This window comes from Brachypodium distachyon, chromosome 4, assembly GCF_000005505.3.
Source record: "Brachypodium distachyon strain Bd21 chromosome 4, Brachypodium_distachyon_v3.0, whole genome shotgun sequence".
In the NCBI taxonomy this organism is placed as follows: domain Eukaryota; kingdom Viridiplantae; phylum Streptophyta; class Magnoliopsida; order Poales; family Poaceae; genus Brachypodium; species Brachypodium distachyon.
In genome coordinates, this window is record NC_016134.3 from 47,448,220 (window position 1) to 47,470,803 (window position 22,584).

Below are 22,584 nucleotides of genomic sequence, written 5' to 3' on the forward strand. Positions count from 1 at the left end.
AATTTGAAGTTAGTTTAATGAATAAAAATTAGTGTGACTTGATTGGGGAAAAGTTAAGATCATTTTTTCATCTCACAAAAGTGGGGTGAAATCAACTGAAGCATCAGCACAAAAATAGATATATACAGTAGATAGGAAGGTGGTAACTCAAAACAATGACCATTTTCACAAAATAAGCAATGATATTGTCATAAATATCCTAACTGATTGATTTAATTATTGATTGGTTCACTTATCAAGAAAGAGAGAATTGACTTCTGTTGTTGACTACCAGTCGATAGACAAAATTCCATGGGGACTTTTGATCTATGATTTTACATAAATGACCATTGCACTCTGAAAGCCGAGAGGCAGTTGTTTAATGCTCAACCTACTTGCTCTTTAGACATCACGTTGTACTTCTATCCGTGTAGAAATCAAGCTAAATAACTAATGAGGTACATTTCCCTCCGAAAAAAATGAGGTGCAGTTGTGGTATGGGCTATTGCAAATTTGCAATGCCAGTCTGACCATGACTATTTTGTGCAGCATTATGTAACCCGTCGATCAGAATTTCAAGGGTAGCATCACACTAATTATTCCAGTTGTAAGGAATTGGCGTGGGTCCACCAGTTGATTGCAATTCCATAAAAGTACCAAATTGCACAATAAATTTTGTGGTTCAGTGATGGAGAACGACTAAATTAACCTGAAGAACAGATGTCAAACAACACAAACAACCGTAGGCAACAGGTTACAGGTGGATGTATTTAGTCGAAAGAGGCCTTTCTGATTGGTGATGCAAGCTAAACAGAGACAGTACAAAGCCCTCTTCAAGATGTGGTCTGAGACTGTTTCACCGTTTCCAATCAAATGGACACTTTCTGATAGACTGATAGCAACCTGGAGGGAGCAACAGTGCACAGTACATCGTTTGATGTCTTCGTCAGTCAAGAATTAAATTCTCCATACGTCCCATGCGCGTGCATCAAACTTAGCTAAAAACGGTTGACAACCTCCGTCAACCTTTTCAAGAGAAACAGGAAAATTTGAACACACAAGAATACATGGGTTTTTTTATGCTGGTTTAACTGTAAATATTAAATAGAAGGCAAAAATTCACCACTGCCTTGTAAAATCTGTACTGGTGATGTGTAGTGTGGATTTGGATGAAAACTTTGATAAGTTATTCACATCTAACAAACCAAAACCGAGAAAAGAAGATAAACTTACATTGAAGGATGTTGACTTGTTGGAGTTACGGACACATTACAGAGGGGGGGGCTTATAAATGGTGGGCCTGTTTATCTGGTCTGCAATTCTGATCACTGGCTAGGCCCACGAATGACAGTATTGTTCGTAGCCCGCCAAGATTACATTCTGCGACCCAACATATACAAAGGCGGGAACTGTATTCTCAAATAAGAACATGGAGAAAGCTATACCTGGGCTCCGAAAATGCAAAGTAGCAGACCCCACCTGCAATAAGAACTTCCAATTGCCAGTAATCCCTTTCAGTTGGGAGGTGCCGCTGACCCTCAGCACTGGATGGACAAAAAAAATGCAGGGGAAGAACAGGAACAGTGGAATAGCATGTATCAAGCTATAATAAATATGTTCATAGATAATAACCATAGATAACAGGATATTCAGAGGTCACAAATGTCAAGCATAGATTGCTACAGGATATTTATAGATAACATTGACTGGCTATTTATCAAGCTATAATAAATCTGTTCTGCTCCAGATTAAACTGAGATGGTCCAGACTCCAGAGAGATGATAGATCTCTGACAAACACTTTATTTTGACACCTCTGCACTCTGCTGCCTGAGTTTTCAGTTTTCACCATACCAAACACATCAAAGAACTGTGAATTTGTCTTGTTCAAGATAGAACTACCCATATCACATCTAAATGAGTCAAAGCACTGTAATCATATCGCATACCAACACACAGGATCTGAATCACCCAAGTTGAAAGCTAGAATGTGATTTGCAGAACTGTTGCTCTTTCAGAGTTTAGACAAATTACATATTCAGACCCTGAAAAGTCATATAAACATCTCAAACAAAAAGTCATTTGTTTGAAAATTGCACACTGTAAGAATGGCGAGCTAACAAAATAGTTTACAAACATCTATTCTATCAGATAAAGAATGGTATCATGTAGTAGAGAAAAGTGTATTGGTTTCATACCAACTCTAAAAACTTGAAGTAACTTTATTGATACAAAAAGAAATACAACATTATCCTACAGTGAAAGCTGCATGCTTATGCAAGTACAGATACAAACATCCATTCTATCAGGTAGAGAAAACCAGTAAGCAAATGTACCTTGCCCCTTGTACATCAGAAGCAGGTTTGCATCTGAATCTGTTGAACTATCCTTTGCTAATGGGGCAGTTGGAGAGTGGAACAATCTCTCCTCTATTACTAAAAACATGATCACCAAGCAACTCAAGCGTTGCACATCACAACACTTGTCAGGCTGCTATCTGTATTTTGGTGAAAAGATCAGGTGGACATGTCATTTACCAAGAGGACTCAACCAGTCAACATCCTTTATTTAGAGAGAATCAAGCCTCAGGTTTCCCATCTTGGGAATGAAAAGAATCATTAGCAAGCCGGCATGCCATCAAAGCTTCTCCGTTAACCGAATCATGAAAGAACTCACAGCAACAACATCAAGAACAATCCATGATGACTCAAACATGTCATGGAAATAATCAGCACCAATCTCCTCAGCCGCTGACCTAAATGCATTGCCGAAGGCATTTCCCTGAACTGCCCCAAGCCTTGGCTTCCCGCATACACCGATGACCAGCACCTTCTCAGGCTCCCTTGCTAAGCAAGCACAGATTAGTGGCTTCATCCTCGCGCCCCTCTCCTTCAGTGCATCCATCAGGAAGAAGCAGAACTTGGTAAGCGCTTGTGGGTGGCAGAGCTTGCCGGTGTCCACTGGGTCATCAAGCTTCACCCACCGGAATTTCTTTGCGCTCCGTATGAATCCGGTCTTGGTAATCGCTGAGCTTCCCTGCCTCAGTATTGCCCTCTGTATCTCAATTGCAGACTGCATCCCTTTTCGCAGCTGGTCCACATTGCTCAGGGACAATGCAGAGTATGCAATCCAGAATTGCTCAGCAGCACAACAATCCTTTGAGTCCTTGGACTCAGCATTCAGGGATTCGAGCAAGGCTGTGACTCCATACACAACATCGGCAGCAGAGACCTTGGACCTGTAGCCGTGCACCCTCATGAAGCTCCGGTAGTAGAACTCAGTGAGCCCATACTCGGGCAGGAACCGGTCAAACTCATCGCGCATCTTCCGCTTGACCTCCATGCTCATGTACTGGAACCTCTTCTGGCAGTCGGCGAGCGGGAACCCCATCCTGGCCAGGAGCAGCTTCAGCTTCTTCAGCCCGTTGTCACTCCACGTCTTGAGCTTGGTGGCGACATAGGAGGAGCAGAGCATGGAGTCGAACAAGCTCCACTCCCGCAGCAGCATGAGCCTGGGCTCGTCCTCGTAGGCGATGCGGGAGGTCTCGGGCGCCCGGATCTTGGTGCCGTCCTTGAGCGTGACCACGGAGCCGACGCCGGTGGGGTCGAGGTTGCCGGACCCGTTGATGTGCTGCTCGAGCTCCATGACGGCGGCCTGGTAGCGCTCGTTGGTGATGCGCTCGTGGACGAACTGGTCGGTGAGGGAGACGCAGGCGAGCCAGAGGAGCTCGTTGGTGTTCCTGCGCATCGCGTGGGCGAGGTCGTACATGAGGCACCCCGACGGCTTCCCATGGAAGGTGCCGAGCCGGTAGTACTCCCTCCGCAGCTTCCCGAAGAGCCGCTCCGGGTCGCCGTCCGTCTCCCCATCATCGGAAAGCCGCCGCCGCTTCCTCCTCCCGCCGGCCTCGGAGTCGGAATCAGAGTCCGAGCCCTCCTCGTCCTCCTCGTCGACCCGGAGGTGCTCGTCGGCATCCCCGTCGGCGGTGAGGTCGGAGGCGTCAGCCAAGGAGGAGACGTCGAAATCATACGCCAGATCCGCGGTGCGCTCGTCGTCGGCGGTGAAGAGCACGACGACGCGGTCGTTGCCCGCGGCGAGGTTGTGGAGGTGGACGGGGCGGTGGGAGTCGACGACGAAGGCGGTGGAGGCGGGGGGGAGGATGCCGCGGAGGTCCCGGTGCGCGCCCCAGTTGATGAGCAGCAGGCAGAGCGGCTGGGACGCGGAGAAGGAGGCGAGGAGGGTCGCCGCCGCCGCGGCGGAGGCGACGGGATAGATGGAGAAGCGGACGGAGTCGGCGGAGAGGACGTGCGCCAGCGCCTTGAGCGCGCAGAGCGAGTCGGCGTCGGCGGCGGACGGGAGGATCAGGAGCGGCGACGAGGCCGCCGACGCGGCGGCGGCCGCCGCAGCCCGGAGCCGCGCGTAGAAGGTGTCCGCGCGGAGCTCCCGCACCATCGAGATCGAGGTTTCTCGGTGGCGGAGGGATTCGGGATTGGAGGATGGAGAATGAATGAATGATCGAGATCTGGGCAATGAATTGGCCGATTGGGGGAGGATTTGAGTGCTTTGAGGAGATGCGAGGGCGGGAGGATTTGGGGAATTTGGGTTTCGGAGGGAACCCAAGCGGCTCTCGCCTTATTTTGAACTCGAATTTTCGGGGGCTTTGGGATAGGGCTCGCTTTCGCATCTTGTTTGGATGACGTGTGGGGCCTTGTTCTGGTGGGGCCCGATTGTCAATGGGGAATGCCGAAGGCCTCGTGGCGCAGGGGTTGCTTTGTTGGATGACTTGTGGGGCCCGGTTTGGGCCGCTAGGTGTAACTAGGTTCTGTCTGACCTAATTGTATGGGCTGAGGTCTATTTTTTTTTCGAAAGCCCATCGAGCCTTCTGGGACACTTCCAGCGAAACAGGCCATCTTACTTTTACAGCTCGTCCATTCCTGATCTGTGTGCTAGCTCGGCCCTCCAAAGGAGTTTTGCTAAACTAACACTTCTGTGGTGTTACACGATGAGAAAAATTAGAGGGTGTGTCTAGTTTGAGGCTAACCTTGCCCATATAAAAAAGTAAATTTCAAAAAACCATTTCTCACGGAGCCACATATTTTACTAATTTGTCCAGAAAAACACACATCTTCAGGCTAATTGTCTCACGTTGCTAAAATCTGAGGATTAAACCGTTTTAACCGTTTTCTTTACATGCGGGGCCCGCTGTCAGTCGGACGCAAATATGACCCGCCTGCAGTTTCTTCCCCTGCTCTCTCTTGTTTCTCCTCTTCCCGAGCCGTTTCCTCCCACAAGGCATCGATCGCGGACCCGAAGACCCCCAGCACCGCCTCCCCCGAGGTCATCTTCCCTACTGCCGGCAAGCCCCGCCGCCCAAATCCAGCCGTTGCGGTGCTCCACCGACCCCATCGCCTGCATGGAGAGCACCACGGAGTCTCTGCGAGTCCGCCGGTCCGCTCTCCTAGTTTTCCCGCGCCCCCAATCTCCCCAGGGTCGGAGCTCGACGCCGGCCGCCTCCACCTCGCCGTCGTTGGCCCGCTCCGGCGCCCAATTCGACCCCCCACCGCCGCCATATGTCTCCCCGTGCCGGCGCGCACGATGAAAGCAGCCTGGAGCGCCACCTCGACCCCTGGAGCTCCGCCGCGCGCTTCGTCTCCTTCGACTCCGGCAACCGTCTTCCTCGTCGGATGCACCGCGAGTCTCCCGTCATCACCGTGGCCAGGCCACCGGAGGACTGTGCGGCTTGCGAGTCTCTCGTGGCTAGGCAATCGGGGCCGCGCTGGTCAAGCTGCCTGCCGCTATGGAATGGAATAGCCAGGCTACTAGGCTAGCCAGGCAGCGCTGATTGCTCTGCTCTCTCTTTCCTTTTTTCTTCTCAAATCTCAATTTGCATGTCCACGGCCGATGGTTTTACCAATTCCTTTCCTTTTTCTTCTCCGGTTCTGTTGCGTAACTTGCGTAGCTCCATGCCTCCGTCTCCTCTCCCGCTCCGCTAGGCTGCTGCCTTCGTGTCTTCCATCGCCTGTACCGGGGACGACGGTCGGGCCGGGTTAACGGGTCGGGTTGGGTTTGCGTCCGACGTGGCAACTGACAGCGGGCCCCACATGTAAGGAAAACTGTTAAAACGGTTTAATCCCCAATTTGGGCAACGTGAGACAATTAGCCCGAAGAAGTGTGGTTTTTCGGACAAATTAGCAAAATGTGTGGTCCGTTGAAAAGACTGCCTTAAGAACTGTGATTACTTGAAATTTACTCATAAAAAAGTGGATAGATAAGATATTCGTCAATGTTTTTTTAGAAACACAGTACAAACGCAGACGCTCACACACGCGCACCCTACCCCTATGAGCATCTCCGAGAGACCGAGCCGGCAGTTCTTGAGAAATTGACGATGTCAACGCAGGCGCCTCACTATTGACAAGCGCCGGTTAAATCCAGGTCGCCTACCACTGACAAAATAGCGCTGGTTAAATCCTGAAATAAATTTAGGTAAATGTGAGCACCCACGTCAAGTCTAGGACTTAAACCCGTGTGGTTTGGTTCCACCATAGGGAGCCACACCACCTGAGTTAGACTCAGTTCACTCATCAATGTTTTTTTTTAAAGAATATTGGTCAATGTTTTGCTTGTCCACGAATTGGTCGATTTCGGTAAAAACATCGAACAGAGTTGGTAAAAATATTGGTCAATTATTGTTGTGCTCCACCACGGGAGATGAAACCAAACCAAATAATTAGGTTCTCGTGTCTGATCCTGATCTTTAATTTGTCCCCGACAAACGATGATGAAGCGATGGTTTATTTGACATCCAAACATCCTGACCCTGCCACGATATATACTTGCCTTTATCGTCGAATTAATCCGTTTCTGTTTCTTTCGAAATATGGCCGGAGGGAGCTACACACACGCTGACACGCGGACGCGTTGTAATCACCGGTAATCTCTTTTTCTAGGTCACATGTCTATTTCAAAGGGCCTCTCTATCTAGGTAGCTACTCCAACCAACTTTCATGAGCATGACCACACCAATGTGTTCTTTTTTTTCTTCTTTCTGCCGAGTCGTCACAGACAAACTTATCTGTCCTGCAGAACCTAACTAACACGATCGAGCTTATCCAACAGATCGAGTTAAGCCATGCAAAAGGTAGTTTATGCATGCATGTGTCGATCGTGGAGTACTGCGTGTTACCATAAAATTTGCGGAGTTCGATCACGCAATTTTGAAGAAGCATGCATATACCGTCCATGCCATTTAATTTTCTCGCCATTTAATTTTAGACCTGCACAGCTGCACTGAGTGCTAAAATATGTTCATTTTCTATATCTATGTGTATTCTCCGGGTTGATTCTCTCCACACTCTTATTAGCAATAAATAGTCCGTTGTAGCTGTTTTGTCAAAAAAAAAAAAAACTCCTCAGCTGTTTCTCGATGGTCTTAGAAATATAGCATAGCCAACATATATCCTGATCGAAGTCCCATCAATCAAACAGATACCTCTTGCAAGCTAGCATGCACGTGCATACGGGTTGTTTGTCCCGTGCATGCAAGCATGGCAGAAGGCGAAAGGACGCCAACCGAATTGAACGGGACGTGCACGATCATGCATGCATGCATGCATAGACACGCGGAGACGGCACACCTGGCACGATTTATAAAAGAAGAAAAAGGTTCAACTTTGATCCAAATTTCCATGCATGCGTGCAGTGTGTGCACATGGAGTGGCTAGATGCCCCGTGCCGTGCTGATGCACCTAGAAAAAGACGTGACCTTACCCTTTTCGGCGATGTACATGTGTGCACATGTGTGCGTGCACGAGGGGGCCGTGAGGTCGATATAGCTAGTCGAGCGTGCATTATCTAGTAGGTGAGCAAAGTTCCAACATGTATATGCTTTCATGTTGCTTGTGGCCATGGATTGATAGTGATAGGTTCACAAAAATTGTGGAAGAATTAAGAGCTGAAAATGAGGAAATCTATTTACCGAAGGTTGGTCCCACGTGATCGGACGGCGAAGAAGAGTGCGTGAGAAGGAAACTATGCGGGGAAGAAGGGTTAAAACGTTGGGCCATGACATAACGCACGGTTCACTCCGAGTGATCCAGTGGACACTATGTCCACAGGCCACCGGATCTACATGCGACCGTGTCCACCAGCCGTGGGATATACGTCGTGAGCCGATGGGCGGCTTTTCTACATGGATGAAGGGCTCCCCATTCCTTCACACCATTGATCGACTTTCCTCGTTGTCAAAACTCACCCAAATGCACAAATATGCAGTCGCCACCGGTTTCTTAGGGCTGAGTGTAGGTACGCGCGTGTTGTGAGCGTCTGCGTTTCTACCGTGTTTCTCAAAAAGAAAAAGAAAAATGTCAAAATGGGGTCAAGACACCACTTCCATATCTCTCTGTCTGTGTCTTTCTACGAGCTTGGGAGGAGGAGGAGGAGAAGACTGCAATGTATACACGTAGGCGGCCGCACCTACTTCCTCGGCCGACCCCAAAGTCCACATCACCACATGGTGTGTGACTCTGTGGTGGCCTTTCCTCAAGTCAGGTCCACGGCCGATCCATCATGCTATAAAGATCAAATCGGTGGACCAATTCCGGCCGTCCGATCTGGAGATGGCGCCGTGCATCCACGGGCGCAGGCCGGCCGGGTCCCCTAGCCAGCGATCCAATACACACTTGGTCGCAGCTACTAGCAATTAATCAAAGGTGTCCCGTTGGATCGAGCTGGCCAACTATAGTGCACGCACGCACGATCCAACAGGTCCATCGAGATTTATGCATGCATATATCCCTTTCGATGAGGCTGGCCTCTTTTGTCATGTCCCGCCTTTAGCTGAATTTGCTTGTATTATTTCTCATGTTCTCTCTATCGCCGCCATGTCCGGCCGGTTATTTTTTCGTTCGTTCGTCGTAGCCAAATTTTCTTTTTTTTTATCAGCCTTTTCTTTTAAATAGTAGGATAACACCAACCTCTACATCGACTGTCTTTTTATCAGCTAGAGCATAGTGGTTTTAAGCAATGTAGAAGCGGCACCGTTCTCGAGGGACCCAACATGGGAACATCATCTCTAAGAGACTAAGGATCGTCAACCGTTGAATTTTCCTCGAAACGAAGGATCCAACCATTGAAGGCCGAATCATAATCTTTTGCGCCTATGAAATCAATACCACGAGACCACTTCTTCAAGAAGGGAAGGGAACAAAAAAAAAATCGCGAATTCAAGGAACAATGTTGACCATGGATATATAAAGAGATCAATCGATCACGTGCGCTAGCTATTCTGATTTCGTTTCTAGTGGCTGCAATTAGGTAGGTAGGTAGGTAGGTAGGTAGCTAGCCCATTTGATTGGATCCGATCGAAAACCGTTGGAAAAAAGTTGAATGAGAAAGAGAGAAGAAGAAGAACATGGTGGCTACGGCACTGGCAGTTGGAGGCAGCGAGAGATGATATGTCTTGGCACGATTGACAGCGATGGCGATATTGATGATATGTTTGACAAGAACAGGGCGCCTCTAGTACAAGCTGACAGTAACAGCACTGTGGATCCAAGATCGTTTGATAACTAGAGATTAGTCAGTGTTAACTAATTAATTAAGCTCCGAGATTATAAAAAAAAAGACTCAGCGCTCTATGTACTACTGCCCAGTAGTAGTACTTCAGAGCATATCCTAGAATTAATATTGCTAGTGACAATACAAGATAGACATAATACGGAGTACAATAACCGCACCCAGGAGAAGTAAAGCGAATGGATCAGTCAAAATGTAATTCCGAAAAGGCATGCACATCATATCTAGGAGTAGCGAACAAGAGAAGATTATCCATCCATAATTAAGCCCATAACCCAGAGTACTTATACATTATAACTAGTTCCAAATTACAATTAAGAAGGGCATGCACAAATAATCTGTACATAATACAATCCATCGATCAACACTTGCACCAAGTCGCTGCTAGCTTGCTCTCATGAACACAGATATAATCATGTTCTATGCATATACTAGTGATTAACTAATTACATCATCACGCACAATCGTATCACCCAAATCATGATCTAAATCCCAATACCAAGACCAAATAACCAAGAACAAGAAGAGAGATCATCAATAATTAACTGCTCCATATATAAGCATAGCATCTGAATCGATCAAGATCGACCGATCGTCCGATCCATCGTCGCATCCACCAACCAACCACATATAATTTCTCACCTGAGCAAGCGAGCTTAATCAAGCGGCGGCGAGCTAGATCGGCGATCAGCGGCCGGCGGCCGCGAAGGAGGAGGCGTGGGCGTCGAAGTCGGAGTCGGAGTGGGCGGCGGCGAGCTCGCGCTTGTGGAAGCTGCGGTGGCAGCCGCAGGCGGCGCAGAGGAGGTCCTGCGGCGGGAGGCAGGCGAGGAACTCGCGGCACCCGTCCACGGCGTACCCGCCGATGCCCGCCGCGTGGTTGCGCTGGCACTCCCTGTACTGCACCACCACCTTATTCCCGCTCCCGTCCTGATCCGCCTGCTTGTTCATCTCCGCCTCCGACGCCGCCGCCGTCGAGTTCCCGTTCGCCTGCCCCTTCGGCCCCATGGCGGCGAGCGCTGGCTGTGTGTGTTGCCTGCCGGAGATGGAAGGGAAGGGAAAGGGATGGGGAAGGCTTTTGTTTTGCTATGGCGCCCTCCCTTGGATGCTGCTGCTACTTATATGGGCAGGGGAGCACCCCAGTTGGGCGAGAATTTTATTTTATTTTCTTGTTTTATTTTGTTTTCTTATTTTCTCGAACACAAGCAAAGTTTCCCGCTTTGCGTGTAATTGTGTTATTATTAAAAACGGATATCCGCAAGGTTACAAGGATAAACTATGTGGCAGAGCACGTTGGCACATGTATTGTGCCAACGTTCGTTTTGTAGAATTATGTGTGGTGGCACATCTGCGCAATATATCTTGGGAGTTTCGCCGCGCCACATGGTGGTACTAGGAACGAACATGTGGTTTTTTTTTGAAAGGAAAAGAACTCACCGGCCTCTTCATCGATCATGGAGAATGGCTTTTGTTTTAGCGCCAACCGGTTATGTTAGTATGTGGTTTCATGCTAATGACATTTGGGTTGTCTTTGCTTGCAAATGGATTCTTTACACATAGTTTGCTTATGAAATTAAGAATGATACGTATAATTCTTAACTTGCTCGCTTTGTTACCACATTGGGCGTTCTTTACATGTAGTTTTATTTATTTTTCAGAACAAATGAAAATGTCGTCAAACATCTCAGTTTTTGCTTTATGAATCATGTGCCGCGTCCAAATCAATCGGATATCTTGATGATGTCTTATATTCTTGTACATAGTAATATTCTTTTATCTGTCTATCAGTTACTATGTCGAATAATTTGTCTGCAGGGATTGTAAAATGATGAACAACCTATATCTAAAGGGTAGATATTATCAATTCATACACAAGTAGTTTGCCTTTTGAAAATATATTATTACCAAGAAGGCAAGCTCGTACTTTTCTTTGAGAACCATTGATTAGAGCAACTGGCTAGCTATTTTAGTGCAGCCTCCTGTTACTGGGAATACTAGTGCCTCATGATTTATCTTTTATTTTTTCTGTGCATATTTGTTTTTTATTTGCAAGAATCACCTGTCAACTTTCACATGCACAATTGTTTTTGTGTTCCTTCTGTGTTCTTTGTGTTTGTAGTGGCTAAATATATGCTACCAAAAGTTAACAGTAGTGGCACAATTATCCTATTATTGTTAAAGACCACCATGACCAACTAACTAGCAATCTGAGTAGGTACATTAGTGGACAATATTAGATCTGAATTGACTTGACAAAAAACCATCTTAGGTAGACTAAGACCTTTCTCTAATTGCTACAACATCATGACAGGTTTTTGCCTATCGAAATCGACATGTCGCCGTAAACGGAAAAACAAAGGAACAAAAAGACAAGGCTGATGAGATCCAACTTGGTCAAAATTCAGAGATTCAGTGACTGGGGGGCTACAAACATAGCGCGAAAAGGAGGAGAATTTAGGCACCAAAAGGAATCGAAGTCTATTGGCTGAGTTGGATCCACATAGGAGGGAATGAGGTTGGATTGAGAAGCACTCCTCTCCAATTGACTCTTCTGCCTCCTCCTCTCTCCTTTTCTTTTCCTATGCTTGCTTGTGGCACCATTCCTCTCTAATAGCCTATCAAACTATTTGCTCTGATGTGCTACAGTTCAGCAGGGTCGCCAATGATGAGCAATGCCATGATGGCCCAAACAGAGAAGTCATGATCTCTAGCTGTATGAGCAGATAGTACCTTATTTGAAAGCATTCTTGAGCTGCAAAAATAAAATAAAATACAAAAATCTATCAATCACACATGGCCACATTTTGGGAAGAATCTCCCATACTTGGTTGAGGAATGATATGTGAGATATGAAATAGGTGTTTGCTTGTCAGGCTGAGAGAGGTCTCTTCAGGGCAAATAGGAAAAGGATGGTAGTAGAAACGGCTAGAGCTAATTAAGCTAGTGCAGCACCAACCATGGCGACAAGAGATGCAGAGATGTCACATTCGGCAGCCAGACTTGTCTTTCCTTCTCTAGTGGAGATGGTGATCGGATAATATATGCCTGCTCCCTCGGCAACAAGAATAGATTCATGTCACAGCAGCTGCAGTGACAAAAATGGCACATGTTGTTGCTTTTTATTAACTAGTTTTCTAGGTGAGAAATTAAAGAGGGAGACTTTGCTGGCAGCAATAGGCACTACAAGTCCCATCATATTTCTTTTGTGGGGGTGTCAAAGTCAGGTAAAATTAGGTGCAAATTTGAACTGAATTTGAATTTTCAGATTAAAAGTCTATCACGAAAAAATTCTGGCATATAGCAGCTGGAGATATATTTGTTTCAACTGGCGGGCAAAAAAAAAATCCTCAGGATTCCAGCAGGCATCACTGTGAAAATGAGATGAGCACCGGCAGGTAGTAACAACATCTAATCAGTCCTTTTCCTGAAAATTGCTGTTGAAGAGAATCTGCTATTATTAGACTTCCTGGAATTCAACGCTTAGTGTCCTAAACTTTTTCCTAACATGGCATTGTCCCTGTCACGCAATCTTATGGTTAGGGCTTTACATGATTTATTAAATAAAAAAACATGCTTATGTTAGTAGGTGGCTACACCTAACAACGAAATTAATTTACACTGAAGACTGAGCAGAGAAAAATGGTCAGTTAATCTACCAATTGCCCAAGAATTCATGAGTAAATGAATGATGGGGGTGTGCTCAATTTGACCTTAATATGATGAAGGGGGTCTACTGCTACTAGCTGGTGGATAATGTGACACCAGCTAGGCTCCACCTATCAAATCATCTATATATATGAAGATAACATGGACACAAGATGGGGACACACTTAATCCAAGGATCACTAGCTGCATGCTGGCATGGCATCTATCTCTGGCTGGCTGATCAGTAGAATGTTTTTGTTTCCAGAGTCGCCTATCACTGCCATCAGCACCCACATTGCTGTCAGAGGAATGCTCACTGTTCCAGTTGCTGTCAGAGGAATAATAATTCAGGTTCTGAACCCATTTCTCACATTCAAACCGGGAGCATCTCCAACAGTATAGGTCGGCAGCTAGAAGCAAAGCCAAATTCTGTTTACGTGCAAGTTAAATTTCTTAAGAGCGGGTCTTCCGATAAATCTATTGCCTCGGATCGGAGAGCATGGTATCAAAATAAGGAAGAAACGAAAACAATGTGCCGAAAACTCGAAAAAATGCCTGTTTTCTGAAGAACCCCCCCCCCCCCCCCCCCCCACACCCGGAAAAACTGTTCCTACTTTTGCAAGTTTGCATAGAATTTTGTCTTTTTCTCCTGGCAGTAAACAAGCCAATAAATAGCAGCTGGTCCGAGATGCTTAATCAATGCGGTGTGGCCCCAAGATGCGCCGAAGAAGAAGAATGGCGGTCAAGCATTAGGAGGGTCCATTGGCATGATTGATGTTCTTTACGTATACGGAGCAGTGGTCGCGGATTAATCGGCTGGCTGGCAATATATTGCACGCATCCTTTCTCAAATTACCAAATCTGATATACTCCTATTAAGGGAATCAATCCATCATGTAATGGCCGGTGATGTGTCTGCAAATGCTTTGCTGGCTAGTGACCGACAGGAGAAGAAAGGGGGTGTCTGCCATTGCCATTGCACTGCCAAGACGATGAAATGGATGTAGTTTTCAGGTTCGAGTCCAATCGAGCCGCCGGTGATGAACAGTCGAGCAGATTCAGGCAGATATATTTGGTGGCCAGCAACAGTTTGAAGAGTGTACTGGCAACTATAGTTTGTAGTAGTAACAGATGTTTCAGAAGAGTGATGACTCTAGTGGCACAAGTTGTTGTGCTGTATCTGAACATGATGTATGATCAAGTCCAGCGTTGGCCTTGCATCAGTTTTGGTTGGATAACAGTTGAAAAGGAAAAATGCATCCATGGCGACTAATCAAGAGAATTTCAGTATTGTAGGAAGTAAAGATCCGGTGACAAGATCGAATTTTCTGTTCTGCGGAGAATATAATATTTCTCGAGCCAAACATGCAGGCAGAACAAGAACATCTCTTCATCTCTCTGCTTCGGTACAATCACATCATGTGCAGTGACTAGCGGTCTTCCTGCATCAGGGCAAATTAACACATCCGGTCCCTACTAGAAGCAAAGCACGAGCTAGCAGTTCAGAGATGGCACAACACTGATGAGAAACATGACATATGCCAATATACATAACATTGAGCTTAAAGGTGTTACATATGATTTTGAGAATTACCTGACACAGGATTTCACCAAAGCATCACCAGTTGCGTGCTGTCAGGTTCATGAACAATTGAACAGAATCAGTCAGATTGGAGCAAGGGAGCAGTGTTATGATCGGCGAATATATTCAGGCCGACTGTTGGTTAATCCATACCAAGGGAACATGAAAACTGATATGATAGGAAGTACAGGTTCAGTGAGTTCCAAATACAAAAAAACATACTCATAGTACTGATCTTCACTTTTGAAAACTCTATCAGAAAATCTAAAACTGGATCTTCAGAAAATATACATATGGAGTGAGATGAGCATGGCTGGAGGAAACCAAAACATTAGAAAAATTATTAAGATGTAAACAGAATCCACAATACATATGAATAGATAATCACATAATTATTACTGCTGCTTCGGAGGCTTGAAGTAGGAATAAGCAGCAAAGAAGGCCTGGATCATGGTGAGCCCTAGCAACAATGCCACGGCCGCAAGCGACATAGCCACCCGCGGGTTGCTGAAGTAGTCACGCACCAATGCTGCATGCCACCGTGGCCACCTGGACCGCCGGTACCTGTCCACCTGCCCAATCACGCCGGCGAGGTAGTTCATGTCAGACGCCAGGTGGGCCTCTGAGCATAGGCGGCCGAAGATCCCCACAGCATCCCGTTCACCGGTGCCGTTCATCTGATTCACCAGCACGCCTCTAAGGTGCAGCAGCCTCATGTCCTCCGGCGAGGCGACGAGGCAGTCCATGAAGACGGCGTAGGTGGTGACATGGCACGGCACCAATGGGTAGGTCTGCTCGAAGGCGATCAGGTTGCAGAACAGGGGCTCGCTGTAGTCGCACAGCTCCAGTGTCGGGATCTCCAGGACGCCGCCGTGGAACCTCACGTCGAGGAAGCTTGTCGCATCAGCGGCCTTCCTTGCCCGGAACTTGACACCAGCCTCCTCCAGCTCCCTGGCGCACGGTATCCACTGTGGGAGCTCTGATGGGGGCACCACGTGCCGGCATTGATCACCAGGTGCAGCTTCTTTTTCCGGGAGTCCGACAGAGCGGTGGAAGAGGTGCAGGAGGTGGTGCACCTCATGGCAGGTGATATGGGAGGATTGCAGCCTCTGCGGCCGGATGGATCGAAAGAGATGCAGTGCGCCAGCCACGAGGACGTCGCCGCTCTCATCAGGGTCCGTCCGGAGCTCCTTGAAAACTTCTGCACGACGAAGAAAGGGACCTGGTTCTCCAGCAGCAGCAGATCGCAGGTGACAAACCCCCACACCCAACACCTCCCGAACAACTGGGTCCAGTCGTCGTCATCGTCATCCTCTTGCTCACTGAAATTGAGCCTGCCAAGGCCTGCTGGAAAAGCTTCTAACCTGTTGATACGCGCGTACTTAAGCAGGCGGTGGAGGATGAAGCATCCATCCAGCAGCATGTTGCACATCAGCTCCTGGCTGGAGACTTTGTAGCTCTGCTGACGTGGGTGGTAGGACGACCGGATCCGCGGCTCAAGGCTTTCCAGGGCATCGAGGCAGTGGCGCAGGAGTGCAGGAGTCCGTTCGGGCTCTTGGAGGAGGTGGTGCCTACTTATAAGCCTGCGCACGCAGCACCATTTGTAGTGCTGGATGGCATGCTCGCTGCCCGTCCACCGGTACGGGTGGGCAAACAAGCCAAGCTCAACAGCAACCGGGAGGAAGGCCTGCTTGCAGCTTCGTTTCAGCTCCTGAGGGACACGGTATATGGTTGGTGGCTGATCCAACTCATTGGATCCGCCGTATTTCAGAACAACCACGGCATTCATGGTCTACTCCATGCGCTCCACCAATTCCTCTGGTACATGACTGCCATCTGATCGAGTTAAGGGAAAAAATATATTAATTAACAAAAAGGAAGTTGCAAATCACTAACAAGTAGTATTATATTAGTACCAAGAGTTCAGTTGTTTTACTACCATCTGTTCATATTCTTGGGAGCTTCTGTTTCATAACTCGATGATTTAAAGCATCAAGAGTGCAGCTGTTGCATTGCTTTTTACACTCTACAACTACTTTAAATGTTTTAGGAGAGGTTAGCTGGTTGTAACATGTCATTTAACAGAGTAAGCATTGAGATTTCTAAATTTTTTAACATAAGTTTTTTTCTTAGTACGCGCAGATGGTGGGCTGCGGACAATTATAGAGCAAGAGGTGGTAGAACGAGTAAATTTCACAAAGCTTTGGCATACAATCTATGACAGAACTGCATCAAAACATCACACATTTAGGGTTTGCAGGTACTGCCGAGCCCAGGTATTAGTCCATAAATCCCAGTTGGTTATGAAATTCACTTTTTTTGTGATAGCTCACATATTATTTACTCAAGAGAGAGAGAGAGAGACCTTGGAGTCAAGGACCTTGGAGTTCAGGACCATTTAGTTGTGGATCTTGGAGAGGAGGGCCTTGACGGAGGTTTTTAGTCAAAACATCTAGCTCCCGATGACCATCCCACGACCACGGTCTCTCTGATGAGATGCAATGTTTCTAATTTAACATGAAAATCTTCGATGATTGAAAGATGCGGCCATGCAGGCTAAAAATATTCTTGTGCTCGTAGCATGTTTGATGTACTAGAGTTGCTTAAAAAGCGCACAGTTAGAAAGTTAAATACTCCCTCCGGCCAACAAGGGATGTCTCAACTTTGACTAAATTTGAATGCATCTATACACAAAATCATGTCTAGATACATCCAAATTTTGAAAAATTTGAGACATCTTTTGTTGGACAGAGGGAGTACTAGAATTGCTTAAAAAGCGCACAGTTAGAAAGTTAAATACTAGAATTGCTTAAAAGCACGCACAATTTTGTGTTTTTGTACTGGTTTTGAAATATAAGTGTGTGTGATATTTGTATATTATAAACTGTAGTTTAATTGTCAGATTTACTCAGAGAGAGAGATTGGAGCTGAATGTTTCCAGTCAAATCATCCTGCTCTGGAAGACCATCATCCCAGCACCGTGGCCGCAGTGAAACCTTACCTAAAAATCCATGGCTATGTATTTTGAGATATTTTACCAAAATCGGAACATATTAGTTCATTTCACTAAGAATGCTTGGTTATACTAACAAAACATGTGTTTCTGTCATCTGAAGGTTAGAAGAACTATTTGGAAATTGGTTAAAAATTCCATTGCCCTCAAACTCTATACATAATCTCTGTTAGAATTAAAAAATAAGCTCAATGTATATGGTCATCTTTTAAGGAACTAGCATGCACAATCTACCATAACTCAAAAACAGGGTTAAACACAAGGTGAAATATCTTGGATAAAATGCACCTGATGTTTAGCCAAGGACTGTGGTACCGTGGTAATGAAAATTGATGCAAGAGGCAGCACTGTGCATGGGACCTCGAAGCTACTTTATTTATAAAAAAAAAACAGGCAGGAGCACGTCTTTCAATTGAAAATTAAGTATTAACGACTAGAGTGCAAATTCAGAAAGACCCTCTGAACGCATGGGGGCATATACAGCTTACTTGTTTGTTTGATAAAACGCCAGCTTGCATCCTGCTCCGACATTTCGCTTCAAGAATGTTTCAGGTGCGATGCAAAAGAAACTAGTAGCTTCTCCTTGCCCAGCTGCCAGAGTAATATTGTACATAGCGAGATATTATATATCACTGAAAAAGTAGTCTTCTTGCTACAGTTATAAATTCTTAGCTTGCTGATAGAAAAGGAGCATCATGTGAAAAGATGCGGGATATATCATTAGCTTGTACTGATAGAAAAAATGGAGCATCGGGTAAAGAGACGACAGCCTGTTTATTCTATTACACTGGATCAGACTCATCAAGATGTGCTCTACACTATTTTACTACACCATGATATTCTTCGTAATTACTGTCAGTGCATGCTCAAGCTATAATTCCAACAGGTATTGTGCATTTCAAGTCTACAAGGAAGAAGCAATAGTTTGATCCATTGCATACTTAGGTAATACGTCGATTCTGAGATTATGCACAGCACTAGTTCATTCTTTAAACCTGAGACAGTAAACATAACATGTTTGACATACAAGACGTAACAGCTTCATTTTGATGAGCTTGCCAACCATCGGTGATGTAGACCGTCAATTCATAAAGAAAACAGCCAATTTCCTCGGTGACTGCATCTTGCAGATTCGGTCCAGCAACAAATGTACATATCCAAGTCAAACTTCGTAAAGGTAACAGAGAACATCTCGATCTTCCTGCGTCAACCTGTCTCACCAGAATCACATCCGCTTTCTAGCATAAACAAAGCATAAGCTAGCACTTCATTTGTAAAATATCACGCTACTGAACCTTACATTTGACTAAACAAAACTGTTCACATTTGAATTACATCAGAGAAGAAAAAACAGAGCAATGTTTCACAAGAATTACAGCACAGCACTTTGAAATTCATAACAAAGAACAGGCATGGAGGCTAGCAAAATATACAAAATAATTGATCATGGACGAAGTAATGGTCCAGTTCAAGAGCAGGACCAAATGCAGCAACAAGCAACAGTAGAAATCTAGGTCTACTCCAGTTAAACAATTATCCAATAACAGATCGAACAAACAGAGGGAACAGCTAAGAGATGAAACAAATCACCAAGGAAAACAAAGGGGAAAAAAGGAAAAACTGCAAATTTTGGGGATTGTTTAGGGTGAACCCGCGCGGCCATCATCGCGAGCGAACGCTCCGACCGCGGGCAGTCGTCATCGCTCGCCGCCGGTAGCAGCCGCGGGCGCCATCGCCGCCTCCCTCCCGACCGCGCCACCTTCCCGCGAGAACACGGTGGCGGCGCGGCCACAGTAACTGCTAGAGTTGCTCTGAGGGTGAAGGGGAAGAGAGGCGACTCCGGCCGCCTTGGCGGCGGCGCCGGGCGGCTCGCTCGGATAAGATCAAGTAGTGTTAGTGAGGGCCGAAACCCTACTCTTCTCCTTGCTCTCTCCTCGGCCTCTTATAGTAAACTCACTTTTGGGCTTTCCTTAACTGGGCCGGATTATCAAAGCCCAACGGAATGAAGATACCGTGGGCGTAATTACGGTCCAACTTGTCCAGCTCCGCCCATCAAGCCCGGATATGTATAAACCCTAATGCTCTCCGCATTATAAGATCGCTCACTCTTCGCGATCACCTGCCAACGCCGCCGCCGCCGCTTTCTCCAGCAGCAGAAGCCCTAGCGCCTTTAGCCGCCGCCGCCGAGCTTTCACCCAATCATGGCTGCCGTCCTGACTCGCCCGACGCCGGGCTCGGTGCAGTGCTTCGGGCGGAAGAAGACGGCCGTGGCGGTGGCCTACACCAAGCCCGGCCGTGGCCTGATCAAGGTGAACGGCGCCCCGATCGAGCTGATCCGCCCGGAGATGCTGCGGCTCAAGGCGTTCGAGCCCATCCTGCTCGCCGGCCGCTCCCGCTTCAAGGACATCGACATGAGGATCCGCGTCCGCGGCGGCGGGAAGACGTCGCAGATGTACGCCATCCGCCAGGCCATCGCCAAGGGGCTCGTCTCCTACCTCCAGAAGTACGTCGACGAGGCCGCCAAGAAGGAGGCCAAGGACATCTTCGCCCGCTACGACCGCACCCTCCTCGTCGCCGATCCCCGCCGCTGCGAGCCCAAGAAGTTCGGTGGACGCGGAGCCCGCGCCAGGTTCCAGAAGTCGTACCGTTGATCGCATCCTACTGGATCGTCGTCATCCTTGGGATGGTTTTCTCTGCTTTATACCTCCTCACAAAGTGCTAGAATTATTATGCGTAGTTCCGGGCCTTGAAGACATTGTGATATCGAAGTGATGCGAGATGTTCAGGACTGTTTGAGTAGTCGTTGCTGGAATATGTTTTTAGCTGTTATTACTTGTGTTCAGGAATTTTGATATGGTTTGCGTTATATCTATGCATTGTTTTGAGTTTTATCTTAATTGTTCTTATATCCAAGAAGTTGTTATCTTTATGTTACCCAGACGATTTTGATGTTCCATACAATTATCATTTTGCCATATTAGAAAATGTGCATACTTACCTTTAAGACTGTTGTACATAGGTAACGAGTGCAAGTGTTTTTTCTGTGTCTCTGTCTAGTTAGGCAATTGCAATATTGTGTATGAGTCTCATTATCATCACAGGAACGGGGAAAGTATGTTACAGTCGTGGGCTATATTTTGTTGCATTTTGTATGTGACAATCATGGGCTTTATTTTGTTGCATTTTGCGGCGAGTATTTTTATTTTTATGGCTGTGTATCAAATTGATACAAAGTTGTTATTTTGCCAAAGCTGTTGTCATATGTATTTTCTGGGGAGGTGTGGTTTGATTATTGTTCATCTTTTTCAACTAGTCTATATTTACATGTTTTAGCTAGTGGAAATATAATTGAAGAACATGCCATGCCACCTGATATATATTTTTCTTTTTTAGCCTATAGGAAGTTTGGTATCCTAATTGGCACGTTTCTGGATGTCCCTATCCTCCTGGCCTCTTTGGATATGCTCTGAAGATGAGTTGTCCATATGGAAACAACACATTGCATTTTGTTTTGTTCTAGTTTGTGATACCGCAATAGACGACACTGGTTATATGAGAGTTTTTCTTTAGATATGGCTCTATGATTTAGATAGGGCATACACAGTAGCAGTATGAAACTCCATCTCCAAACACCATTTGAAATAGCTATCAATCTCCTAATGAATAGTGACTTCAGTCTACTAGGCACTCTTGCATGTTTTGTTTCTCTGTTAATGTTTTGACTGACACATACGTTAGTTTATCTGTATTGAATACATTCATGAACAGATAATGCATGAACACATCAAGTGTGTAAAGTATTTTTTGTGCTGTTGTTTTGCTTGATCATGCATAACAGGTCAACTGTTTTCCTTGCGACAAATTGTGCAGTATGTTGTATTTCCTCAGTTATCCATGAGCTGTGTTATGATACCTTGTGCTTGCTTGGTATTCGAGCTTTTGCCATATAACCATTGACGCAACAATGGTAGTAATCTTGCCATTGCTGACTAATCCTGTGGCTCTGATATCTGCTTACAGTATATAAATCGTGCGAAATTTTCTCCAGTTGAAATGATGAATTTTGGGTGTCCTTCGTGAATTAATGTTTTGCTGGCTGTGGAATGGGCTTCTGGAATTCCAAAAAGATATCCACGTTTCCATCTCAAATCTACGGCAAAATTATCAATCAATTAAACACTGTTAGAAATACAACTTGAACGTGCTCCAAGTTTCCATGGTTCGTTAATCTACAGTATTTATTTTATCCAAACACATGCGGCTTTTTTTTTACAGGGATCTGTCATCTCGTCTTGTGGCGATTTCCAAAAGATGTGCATATTCGAGATTTGAAAACTAAAAAATATCCATGTGCTTGGCATAATTTTGAAAACTACAAAATGTCCGTGTGCTCCCTCTGATCTGTCTCGGTTTAATACAAAATTGTACCAACTTTGTACTAAATTCAAGATGCTTATTATAAATCAGCACCCATGGCAGCCCCAGTTATCCCCAAATGAATGCCCCCTGCCTGTTACTTTACGCTAGTCGTTTGCTAACGGTGTGGAAGCGAACATTTGAAAACAGGCTGAAGTATTTTGACCTATTTTTGGTTGGGAGCCCTAATTTGCCAACTAGGGGTTGCTTGGTTGGAGTCCGCATGTGCATCGTTAAATAAATTGTTGTCAAAATATTACATGTATTTAGACGCTTTCAGACGTTTTTTAAGAATAGATACATCTTTATTTGGACAACTTTGAGTCAAGAATTTAGTATCAGAGGGAGTATTTGGTTAATGATTTGTTTGTTGACGAGTT

At 46.0% G+C, this 22,584-nt stretch overlaps 4 protein-coding genes across 6 annotated transcripts; 1 reads left to right on the plus strand and 3 right to left on the minus strand.

Annotated features, from left to right (window-relative positions):
• Nucleotides 1–2,180: 2,180 nt before the first annotated feature.
• LOC100821976 (cell division control protein 45 homolog) lies at nt 2,181–4,595 on the minus strand. Its single transcript, XM_003578953.4, has one exon. It carries the CDS (start codon nt 4,425–4,427, stop codon nt 2,616–2,618), a length of 1,812 nt encoding a protein of 603 aa, XP_003579001.1. The 5' UTR covers nt 4,428–4,595; the 3' UTR covers nt 2,181–2,615.
• Nucleotides 4,596–9,787: 5,192 nt separating this feature from the next.
• On the minus strand, nt 9,788–10,655 carry LOC100830973 (mini zinc finger protein 1). Its single transcript, XM_010240486.3, has one exon. It carries the CDS (start codon nt 10,554–10,556, stop codon nt 10,239–10,241), a length of 318 nt encoding a protein of 105 aa, XP_010238788.1. The 5' UTR covers nt 10,557–10,655; the 3' UTR covers nt 9,788–10,238.
• A 4,283-nt stretch (nt 10,656–14,938) lies between these two features.
• LOC100831281 lies at nt 14,939–19,712 on the minus strand. 3 transcript variants are annotated; one of them, XM_024462752.1, is made up of 4 exons: nt 18,816–19,711; nt 18,277–18,379; nt 17,141–17,263; nt 14,939–16,611 (listed from the first exon to the last, which is right to left on the minus strand). In XM_024462752.1, exon 4 carries the CDS (start codon nt 16,562–16,564, stop codon nt 15,656–15,658), a length of 909 nt encoding a protein of 302 aa, XP_024318520.1. In that variant the 5' UTR covers nt 16,565–16,611; nt 17,141–17,263; nt 18,277–18,379; nt 18,816–19,711; the 3' UTR covers nt 14,939–15,655. The 3 variants fall into 3 exon arrangements, with proteins under 3 accessions (XP_024318520.1, XP_024318521.1, XP_024318519.1); XM_024462753.1 differs by lacking the exon at nt 17,141–17,263 and having other exon boundaries at nt 18,816–19,712; XM_024462751.1 differs by having other exon boundaries at nt 17,141–17,776; nt 18,277–19,711.
• A 170-nt stretch (nt 19,713–19,882) lies between these two features.
• LOC100822284 (40S ribosomal protein S16) lies at nt 19,883–20,744 on the plus strand. Its single transcript, XM_003578954.4, has one exon. It carries the CDS (start codon nt 19,990–19,992, stop codon nt 20,437–20,439), a length of 450 nt encoding a protein of 149 aa, XP_003579002.1. The 5' UTR covers nt 19,883–19,989; the 3' UTR covers nt 20,440–20,744.
• Nucleotides 20,745–22,584: the final 1,840 nt, after the last annotated feature.